This window comes from Sander vitreus, chromosome 6, assembly GCF_031162955.1.
Source record: "Sander vitreus isolate 19-12246 chromosome 6, sanVit1, whole genome shotgun sequence".
In the NCBI taxonomy this organism is placed as follows: domain Eukaryota; kingdom Metazoa; phylum Chordata; class Actinopteri; order Perciformes; family Percidae; genus Sander; species Sander vitreus.
Genome location: NC_135860.1, coordinates 17,498,377 through 17,509,659, shown reverse-complemented (window position 1 = coordinate 17,509,659; position 11,283 = coordinate 17,498,377). Strand labels below are relative to the sequence as shown.

Here is an 11,283-nt window from a genome sequence, read left to right as displayed (position 1 = left end):
CCTCTGACCTTTCAGAGGATCACCGGTGCTCATATGCTGGGTCTTGTCCATGATGCAGTGGTGTTCTTGCTGGAGCAACTTCAAGGAGCCCACCGCTGTCAACGTCATGCCTTCCGTTTCTTCAAACAGTTCACACAGGAGGACGACCTCCCTGTCAATCCCAGTGGTTGTGCCCGCTCTGAGCTGTACCTTAGGTATGTATACCAATCACAGTTACAGATTAATTCTGCTTGTTGATGTTTTGTCTTTGTTGACTCTTTTATCTAGTCCTTTTCTCTAAATAGAGGTGGAAAAAGTACAGGTGCATTACAAATGATTTCTTTCTAAAGTGTGATGTTTTAAAGCTATAGTGCACAACTATTTTATATTAATGGACATCCATTACATTTAAGCCATTGCCAAATGAGTTGAAACAAAGCTAATTAAGACTATCGGCTCCACAAAACTCTTTCTGTATTTCTCAGTATGGCTATGTTTACAAAATGGTGTTGTCCGGCCACTTTTGCACGCAGAAGCTCAAGTGAAGATAATTACCTCTTCTGAAGAGTCCGTCAGGTGTTTTTAATCCTCAGTGTCCTTGGCTACTAGCAACTGCATGGAGGAGGGGTGGGGGTGGTGTGTGATCACAGTGTTGTTGTCATTACTTAGAATTCCCATGCGGGAGACAGAAACTACTCACTATAGCTTTAATTTATTTGACTTTTTGTGTTTGACTTTTTGAATCAGTCTATACTTATCTATATATCCTTTTCTGTTTTCTCTCAACAGGAAGTCCACATTTGACATGTTTAACTTCCTGGCTTCTCAGCATAGACAGCTTCCTGACATTGGGCCTTACGACGATGAGGAAGATGAGGTTCTTTTGAAGTCCACAAGGTCAGGCTTCACTCATTTAACTGTAGATGTTTCCTCGGTTAAAATGTAACACTTTCCTTGCTTGTTTTTTTATTTTTTTACCAAACTTTTTTGCAATTTGGTATTAAAACAGGTATGGTAACCTATTAGATGGAAGGGTACATGCAGTCCACATATTTCCTAAATATTTAGATAATTCAGACCATTTTGTCTTTTAAAGAAATGGCAAAAATAATCTTTTCTGGATGTTTTTTGATAAATTATCGTCTGCTCTTCCTCTTAGGCGGGCCACTAGTTTGGAGTTGCCCATGGCCATGCGCTTCAGACATCTGGAAAGGACATCGAAGGAGGCTGTAGGCGTGTACAGGTCAGCACAGTACTACATTTGCAAAATAATCTGAATTCTATACAATACTTAAACACATATTTTGATTTGGGTTATTGTCTTGGAGGAGCACCTGGGGCCAACAATGTTGGGTTTAAACATTCTGGGTGGGAACAATGAAACTGTATTGCAAATTATTTTCATAGCAAATGCCTTTTGTGAAGAGAACAAGAAGTTCCAGTCATCATTCGTTACACATGCAATGTTTAAGGTCACCATTTAAGTGTAAAAAATTGTAATATTCACAAGGTAAGTTTACAACCCACAGATAGCCAAAAACATTATAAAAATGGTCTGAGAAAATGTTTAGAGAGTTTCAATCAGCATCAAGGACAATAGTTATGCTAATGAGGACAATGATTAGACTACCCAAATCCTTTCTGGGAATATTAGACATGGTATATGTACAAAAATGACTTCTGGAATATTTTAAGTGAGACAAACTAATCACCAATGAGTTATGTCCATTGAAATGTATCATGTAGCTTCATTTGCCATCTATTCATGAAGTGCTATCAAATGTCGCAGGATCACTTTGCCTAAGTGCACAGGTCATTTTGGGGAATATCCAAATGTGAATGAAATGGAAAAATGGTGGGGGAGATTAGATAACATTTGTAAGTGGAGTGGAAAACGTGTATTGCAAAAAAAAAAAAAAAAAAAGTATAACCGAATATTTGTGCAGGCTGTGTGGCCAATATGAATAGTCGGACCCAAACAAGGGAGAGCTGACCTAACCAGTGTAGATGGTGTGACTCTATTTCTTTATAACTAGTTAAGATAATGGATACAGTGTGTCTAAGCTGTTAATCACACAGAGGCCTCTGGCATTTCTGAAGTAACTGGTATAGAAATGCATGGCTGAGATGGTGGCATCCAGCAGCAGTTGACCAGATGTGTGATTAGTTGCAGTTTATGGAGGAGGAAGCTACCATTTATACAATGTGGGAGACTGACACAGTGTGAAAACACGCAAGATACTAAAACAAATCTCTGAAACAAGACTGAGAATCTACAGCCATACTTTCTGTTGTCTGGCTGTATTTAGACACCGTGATCTTTTAAACAAAATTCTAAAGTTAGTATGGTAACATGGTCCCATTGGAAAATCTCTACATGTTGATGTTCAGCAGATAATATTTGCTTTATTTATCGTCACAGATTAGCATGTTAGTTAATACTCAATACACTGTACTTAATCCCATTCTATACCATAAATAACAAAGAATTATGGGAAAATAGCATCCAGAAATTGGCTGAGTCTGCACCTCGACAGGACACAGTTGACACATCATCACTGTTGGCGACCCAGCAAATGAGCTTGTCTGACCTAACCGGACCTTTGTGCGTCTGTTGCAGGTCTGCTATCCACGGCCGTGGTCTTTTCTGCAAGAGGAACATCGAAGCAGGGGAGATGGTTATTGAATATGCAGGGATCGTTATTCGCTCAGTGCTCACTGACAAAAGGGAGAAGTACTACGATGGCAAGGTTGGTCGGGTTTCTGTTTCTTTGTTCAGTTTCATTCAAATGTAGTCTACAATAATTGACGGTTACAGTTGAGAAAGTTTAGAGCAGCGTTTCTCAAATGGGGGAACGCGTGCCCCTAGGGGTATTTTTGAGTACTGCAGGGGGTACGTGAGATTTTTGCTAAACGCTAATTAAAAAAATATGTCATGCGTTATTCTGAAAATAATTATACATGTAATAATGAATTATCTTAGTGATGGATTCTAAACATTTTAAACGCAGCATTTAAATGTTTTTTTTTCAGTTACAAGGTTGTTGTTTAGTAAATCTATCACCGCCAACGCTGTATTGTACCTATATTGTTTTGCGCTGGTCAGGGGGTACTTGGCTTAAACAAACAATTCAAAGGGGGTACATTATTGAAAAAACTTTGGGAACCACTGGGTTAGAGGATGTATCAATACGTTTCATTTTTGCCTTTGCAGGGTATTGGCTGTTACATGTTCCGCATCGATGACTTTGATGTGGTGGATGCAACCATGCATGGCAACGCAGCAAGATTCATCAACCACTCCTGTGAACCTAACTGCTACTCTCGAGTGATCAACGTGGAAGGCCGGAAGCATATCGTCATCTTTGCCCTTCGGAAGATCTACAGGGGGGAGGAGCTCACATATGACTACAAGTTCCCCATCGAAGACGCCAGCAGCAAACTCAACTGTAACTGTGGGACCCGGCGATGTCGGCGTTTCCTCAACTGAATCATCCCTCGTATAATAATAGGAGGATCCTGTTTATTAGTCAGCCTTAAATTAAGGAGAAGCAGCGGGCAGTCTGCACAGAAGGGGAATTAGCCACTATGAGACCAGTCGGGAATATTTGGCTGGTCAGAAGTGATATGTGGACATTTTTATGGATTGTAGAAGAGAAGAACCTCCTCAGAAATATTGGCAAGTTTTTTTTATTTTTCCTTGGAAAGAGTTCCGATGTACAGCTGACACAGCATCCACAATAACCACAACAGTAAATATTGTGGAAGTGGTTTTGATGTTCATGAGAACAGGACATTCAAAACCAGACATTAAAAACTTGGATCAGTATGGATGACACCAACAGAATTTATTTGATACACACGTCAAGCCTTATTTGTTTTGAATCATTGCTGAAACCCTATAGCTAGGCGTTGAGAGATTCCTTATACGTTTTTATTCTTTTCTGTCTATAATACACTTGTAATCACGATTGCTCCATCCTCCAGTGATGGGAACATTATTGCCCCATCCGTGCAGTGGTGAAGTCAGTTCTTGAGCCATACATTCACCCGAACCTTTATTTGTGTGTTTTATCTTTCATTTAAAACTTCTCACATTGTTGATATTTTTTCTTATTTAAAAAAAAAAAAAAAAAAAATTCGGGAATGACAAAACAACCATGGTGCTAAGCTTTGAAAGGTCTTTAACGTCTTTAGTTGGACAAAAATGTCCTGCAAATCAGGAATTGTTTGGCTGTTTATTCACCCTGCTGATACCATTTATCTCAAATGTATGCACTCCAGCAGTACTCTTATCGTCATCGGAATGGAAAGAGTCTGCTAAGTTTCACACTTCAGATCATCAGTGTGCTGTTTATCTCCTACTCTCTTCCTGGTTGACTTTAAAATAGATAGCAATCTTAACGGTTTCAGTCAGTAACGTAGTGTCATATTTATAAAGACAGAATCGGTCTTTACGACGTTTTTCCTCTTGATGTACAGTGTATGTAGCAAACACTACCCAAGCCAAAATAGAAGAGTTGTGGTGAATATCAGTTTTTTAAATATATATTTTATTACTCTCATGGCAGATGCTCATTACCTATTGCAATAAGACGTTGCTGCCCTAAAGTTGCACATAAATAACCATCAAACGTACAAATTATCTTCATCTTTTTGAAACCTGCTACAGTTTGCCTCTTAATCAGGGAGAGCACTGGTATAAAGCATCGCCACTGAGTGTGTGTATTCAGCACCTGCAAAGACTTTCTAGATGTTTAAGAAAATATTCAGTCTGAAAAGGAGCTGAGAGAATGCACTCAGCACCTTAAATCATGTTTAATGTTGTTCTTAGTCGATGTTCAGTGCCGTCATTGATGAGGCTAATCTAATTCACACACTGTTCAAATTGGTAGTTATATTTATTCATGTTTTGATTTATATTTTTAATGGTAAAAGGTTGTGCTTTGTATAAACGGTGGCGGTGTAGTGTGTTAGATCTCCCCTATTTGTTTTGTTTACAACTGAGGTCCTCTGTTAAACTAATTTACTTGAATTTTCTTTTGGGGGCAGTTTTGGCATGCGTTCAAGCCTTTATGACAGAAATTGTTCTAATGCAGGTATTTTAAAAAATAATTTTTTTATTTTTTGTTACGGTAGATTACTGACGGTCTTAGAATCAGCCACAGGAGTAAAGTGAGCACTGTTTGCCTCCCCCAGCCCATGATCATCTTTTTTTCCCCCCACCATGTTTTGTCTTGATCCTAATCCCCTTTCCTTCTTGCATGTCCAATCACTGGGATGGAGCCCAGAACAACTTGTGTCAATCACCTAGCTGACAACAAGCGCAGTCACTCCCAACTCCTTGCAAGGATTCTACCTCAGCTGTTTACACAGATGTTTGGGAATACTGATGCAAATAGAGGATGATAATTTAAGAGTAACTTGGTTTTAATGTCCTGCAGAGCTGGTGAGCGTGTGCGTGCGTCTGTTTGTGTCATTTTGTATGTGCGTGTGTTTGCAATGAAGGATGGAAAGCACTAGTCAAAACCTGAAGTTATCATGACCATCTCTCCCAGAATCTGTTAAGAAAGCTGTATGTTATATATACACACATATATATAGTAGGGTTATTTTAAAGTAAGTGTAAAAGACATAAAAATGCGAAAATATGTGATCTTTAAATCTACGTCTTTGTTACCATGTACAAATAAACCCCGGGTTTGTAAATATTTGTATACATATTTCTAAACCTGTTTAATTTTTCTATGCACTTTTTTATTTATAATGTTATTTGCTTAATAAAGATGTTAAGATGTTTGAAGAAATTCAATTTTTATTATAAAAGGTGAAGGTAGAAACACTAATCCTGTGAAACAATAATGTACAACATTATTAGGTCCACTGTTAGAAGAAAAAGTGAGATTTCGAAAATGAAGTAATTATTCCGGTGAAAAAGTTTATTATTATTTCAAGAAGTCATGATGATGGTGGTGTCGCTGTGTCGGCCTGTAATGGGATACTACCATGTCAGCAGAGCACAGAGCAATACAGCAGACTAGATTTTGGCTGCCTTTGTCATATTTACATACAGCCTATTGACGTTAAGGGTTCATTCAAACTAGATCAGGCATTCCAGCGATTCGCCGCGGCGGTGTGAGAGTGTCAAATGGCTCATTTGTGTGACATCCTATTGGGTTCTTTAAACCCCCAATGTAGCACAAGTAGACACAATTATTGTTTTCCATCAGATCGTTTGTAGATCTTGACATTTCCTACCGCAATTGAAGCCAGCTTCATTTCACAGAGAAAGCAAAGAAACGGAGGGACTGTGCTTTGTGCTGGACCTTTTTTTTCTTCTTTTTTTTTTGCCCTCGTACTGTTTTAAAGCAGCCTAAATGCACTACCCCCTTCCAAATGAATGGGAAGACTTTGCCTTTTTGCCAGACCGCCTGAGTATGTGCGAATGAGGCCTAATAATATTCTGATGCCATGACAGAGCTCTTGTCTCAGCTGTCTGGAGGAAACCAGGTTCCCACTTTAAAGCACATTTGGAAACATCACTGGTTTCATTTCCTCCTATAAGGCGCTAACTGGTGCATGTAACTTAAGGTCATTACCATCGCTTTTTTGCATTATCATGACTATTCTGATTAAATTACAACTTTATTCTCGTAATTTCACCTTTTTCTCAAAATATTACTACTTTATCAGATATATACAGTATTAGTATTGCACATTTCTAAAAAAACTGGATCCCATAATGCAACTTGATAATATCTTTCATTAGAACACTTCTGTCCAATAAATGCCAATGGCTGTTTGATATCCCTTTCCTATTTACTATGTTGTTCACTACATTTACCCTTCGCCATTTTATGTGTCTAAATTCTGTGAAATCTATGCTCTATATAGCCTGGCATTGCCAGACTAATTCCCAAATGCATATTAGTCTGGAACCTAGTCATTTTTTATTTCTAAGGGGCTGGACCAAAATGCCTCTGGACGCAATTGGATAGACCTACAACCAATCCAAGCAACGAAACGTGTGACATAGCACTGATCTTGATTCATACAGTATTTGATCAGCACCGCCTAGCTTGACAGTTTGATCTGAGTTTCGTGAGCCTGGTGCACTGCGCTGAAGGGGCCAGCTCGGCTGGAAATCTGTCTGAATGGGAGGGGAGCCAGACGTATCTGCCAGAGTAATGCTCTAGAAGATGGTGCCAATAAAAAATCCCAGAATGCAACAAAAAGTCCCTGCTTAGAACCACAGAGGACATTGTACTGCTTTGAGTAGTACTTCTTGTGACAAGTGAACTAAACACGATATGTACAATTAATAGATTAAACATTTTTTTTTTCTATTCTGCATCAAACCACTGTTAGAGAAAATTTGATTTACATACTTTCTCTTCTTGTTATTATTAAACTGTTTGCATAGAATATTTTATTATGAATACTCTAAACAAGATAACTGGAGCCATTGATTGTCCTTGTCTAAAGCACGGTGTGTTCCTGTGGGCATACATGCCCTCCCAGACCAGATAGGGGAGACGTCATCGACTCTGACAAGATAACAATTGACGACATCTACTGTGTATCATGATTTATTACATTTATTATAAAAAGCAGCTGTAAAGAGCTTTTCGCTAGGTCATTGTCTGTACTATTCCGTAGTGCGGAGAAGGCCTCCTCGTTGGGTTCTCGAGTAAAATTAACTTTAATATCTCTTCAGTGGTCTCTGTCTATTCTTGATAATATAATTATTCTAACAACCACTCTCTCCCTATGTTTTTCCTTTGTGTTACTACAGATTTGTTCAAAAAGCCTCCTTTTCCACCATTTCTTTGTGGATTCCACAGAAATGATCAGAGTAATGCAAACATGTACAGTCCAAACCCTGCAGTAAAAGGCTTTTGGCATTCACAGGTGGAATAACTATTACACCTGCATCACATCCTGTCCTAGTTTCCCAAGAACAGCGATGGCATCATTGCGCTCCATACGTCTGAGTAGATTAGCCAGGTACCCTACTGTCAAGTCAGGGTGCCTGCTGGTGACTCCCTCCAACACGGCTTTCAGAGGGCTCTTATTCTCCTTCATAGAGTAGGTGTAAGTAATCCAGGTGGCAGGGAAGGAGCAAAGAAACGCCAGATGTTTGGTGTTCTTTACTCCCCGGCTTTCTGGATCCAACAGAATCACCAGCTCTTCTAAAACATCCAGGTTGTCCAGCACTGTCTGTAAAGGTGCTGACAGGATGTTGGGACCTACAGAGGAAAGATGTGGGGGGATCAAATGCAATCTTTTGCCAGTTTATTATATCAGGTTATTTAATTGGTATTATCGAAGCTCAGTGTAATGGTTGTTCCAGTAATAACGCAATAGACGTAACAGCAGCCAGGGTCATACTCATTGTTATGGTTGTGACTGTTACTGTTCCAGTAGAACAGGATGCATGAACGAGGTATAAAACCTCACCTACACATCACTAATACCCCTGAATCTTAACATTGTCACAGACTGACTAAAACATTTAGCTATAGGCCCACATATTTTAGTACATTTAGAGTTATCAGTGTAATTTCCACTCACTCAGAATCCCCTCCAGATCATTGTTACCAGGTGGGTCAGACAGAGGAGAGAACCCTGAATTGCCATATGATGACTTTCTGCTATATGTCAACACTGTGTGCTGGCCTGTGTTAAGAATGAGAGACACACATAGTTATAATCAATGCCAGAATCACCCCAGTATAATTACATTCCAAAGGTGTACTTTGAAAGGGAGTGGTCAGCTTTTGTGCAGTTTCCCAGACTTGTCCACAGTTTCTTTTTCACTTTAATGTTCACGTATCTGTGTTTAAAACCATCACTTTCAATATGCAAACCTCTTTTCCTCATCATGTAGATTAGACCAGCACATAACACAACAAGCATGATGGAAATTATGATGACCAACGGCACTGCCCCTGCAAAAATAGAAGAAGGAAAAAAGGTCTAGGTTAAATTTAGACTGAGAAATGTGTTCCATAATCAAGTGTATATTTAACTTACACAGTAGGCCTGCATCAGGAGGGAGGGGAGTTGTAGTAGCTTCATTTGTTTTCAAGCTTGATTCTGGGTTTGTCTGAGTCTGACATGAAAACAGAGTGAATTGTGGTGACTGTTTGCTTTTAAGTTCAGATCAAAATAATCAAAAACCATCTGTCACGTTAAACCAAAACCATTTTCCTGTTTTTGTTCCATGTTTGAGAGGAAAATGCTCTTTCATTCTTTCGTTTAAAGAAGGAACATGTTTTTGTAGAACAACTGTAAGGATTAAAAGGCTATAGGTTTATGATGAATTTATGGAATTAATGATTTTGTGACTTGCTCAGAATTATTTTAATTCTATTTTTTTTAAAAACACTTTTATATACCTGCCGATAATTAGGCTACTTAACCATTTCTAAGAAAAACTATGACTCAAACCATGAAACCAGGGATATTTTAAGTGGGTTAATTTCAGTCTGCAAAATAAACCATGACGCAATAACTTCCTGTTCATCAGCATCAACACACAAGTAACTGGCCTATTGGTAGTCTATACAAGATAACAGTCATTTCCTAAATTTCCTCAGAATTTACGTTGGGGCCGTGCTGAAAAAAGTTGAAACATGGTGCGATGCTGTTGGTTGAGAAAGAGAGAAACTGGGATCATGTAGCCTACGCCCATGCAAAACACCTTTAAAATAATACTAGACAATGCTTACCGACGTCAGCCTACTCACTGTGACAGGAACTGTGGTCGTTCTGAAAGAAATTCAGAAAAAAAATATTACTGAGTAGGCTTTTGCTTTGCACAACACAAAGCGGTCTTTACTTGGATTAAAGAAGCCATTCTAGCCTGTTTCCGCACCGTGGGAACGATAATGCCATGGTTTGGTGTGATACTTCTACCAGGGAGTGCATAATCAATAGGCTATTTATTTTTGGCCTTTTTCTGACATATCGTATCATATATTGTTAAACATGCTTTCTTACCTTGGATCTTCGCACTTCGTGTCAGTAGTTGTGCTGCACGGGCTCGAAATGATAAACCCGGCCGGACATGAGGCACAAGTTTGACAATATGGACTGCTGCCATTATTAAACGTATTGGCTTTGCACTTTTTGTACGGGACATCATGTATAGACCCGTCGTCGCCACGGCCACAGTTATGGGTGATTCCATATCCTGTAGGTATTGTTAAAAATAACAATAACATATAACTAATATAATAATAATAATAATAATAATAATAATAATAATAATAATAATAATGACCTACCTGGGCGTACAGAACACAACACACATTTTAAAGTATTCCTATCCCAGAAGGTTTTCAGGTCAGGGCATCTTTCAGAGTGCCCCATCATCACTAAACTGCTCTCAGGAGTGAAACATTCAGTAGGCTACCTAATCTCTCGACATGGCGCCTCCCACTCCTCACACTCAACACTTGACGCAAATTAAGGGGCATTGGTTTGAGCTGTATAACAATCAAATGCTCTCGGCTTTTTAAATCATCTTTTCAGACCATTATTATGTCCTTATTTGTTTAATATTTATTGTAATAATTAATTGTTGAGAGTATTTTAACTTATCACCTAATGTCACCTAACTGTAGATCTAATACATGTATTATTTATTCATTAGATTTATATGCCTATTTGGAAAACAATACATCGTGCACTTTTTTAAGTGTATTTCACGGTGTGTGTTTTTGACCGCTGAGACAACCAAACTCTTCTTCACGTCCTACGAGCATGAGAAATGAAATTGATACCTCTGCCGAAGTGTTAATTTAGTTAAGCAACGCCAACATTAAATGCTGATTGAAAAAAAAAAAAGACGAGACCAAAATGTAATTAAAATACTAAAAACTCTTTTTCCGTTGCCTTTCACCTTTTGTTCCCCTCTGTCTCTCTCTCTCTTTCGAACAAACACAGTCACACCGTCAGCGCCAGCTGAGTCCGCGTCAGTACTCGGTCCAGTCAGCTGATTAAAGCATGACCTAAATAAGTAGAAGTAGACAGTAAGTTAGTAGTAAACAGTTGAGATTCATATGAATTGCTCTGAGGGCCTTATTTCCGGGTAAAATGGTTCTGGAGAAAGCCGCAGCAGTACAGGAGGCTAACACGCCCAGTGGAAAATGGGGTTAAGCAGTCCCGAACAAGCCCGTTGGGAACTGCAATAGTAGGCTGTTCTTAAGTCAACAGTGACTGATGACATTCAAGCCACAGACATTTACTGTTTGAAAATGTGTAATACGACATTGTGTTTGTCTGCTTTTAATGTTG

General features: G+C 38.8%; 2 protein-coding genes across 2 annotated transcripts in view; one reads left to right on the top strand and one right to left on the bottom strand.

The window, feature by feature from the left end:
- kmt2bb (lysine (K)-specific methyltransferase 2Bb) overlaps positions 1-5,778 on the top strand; it is a 28,991-nt gene extending 23,213 nt beyond the window's left edge. Inside the window, 5 exon segments of the mRNA XM_078253197.1 lie at positions 1-194; positions 769-876; positions 1,139-1,222; positions 2,600-2,729; positions 3,194-5,778. The exon segment at positions 1-194 is cut by the window's left edge and continues 59 nt beyond it. Of these exon segments, the coding sequence (XP_078109323.1) occupies positions 1-194; positions 769-876; positions 1,139-1,222; positions 2,600-2,729; positions 3,194-3,469 (792 nt within the window). The 3' untranslated portion in view covers positions 3,470-5,778.
- Positions 5,779-7,552: 1,774 nt separating this feature from the next.
- Positions 7,553-11,083, bottom strand: igflr1 (IGF-like family receptor 1). The gene is made up of 7 exons (XM_078253242.1): positions 10,272-11,083; positions 9,985-10,177; positions 9,714-9,753; positions 9,016-9,094; positions 8,850-8,930; positions 8,554-8,658; positions 7,553-8,228 (listed from the first exon to the last, which is right to left on the bottom strand). Exons 1-7 carry the CDS (start codon positions 10,357-10,359, stop codon positions 7,903-7,905), a joined length of 912 nt encoding a protein of 303 aa, XP_078109368.1. The 5' UTR covers positions 10,360-11,083; the 3' UTR covers positions 7,553-7,902.
- Positions 11,084-11,283: the final 200 nt, after the last annotated feature.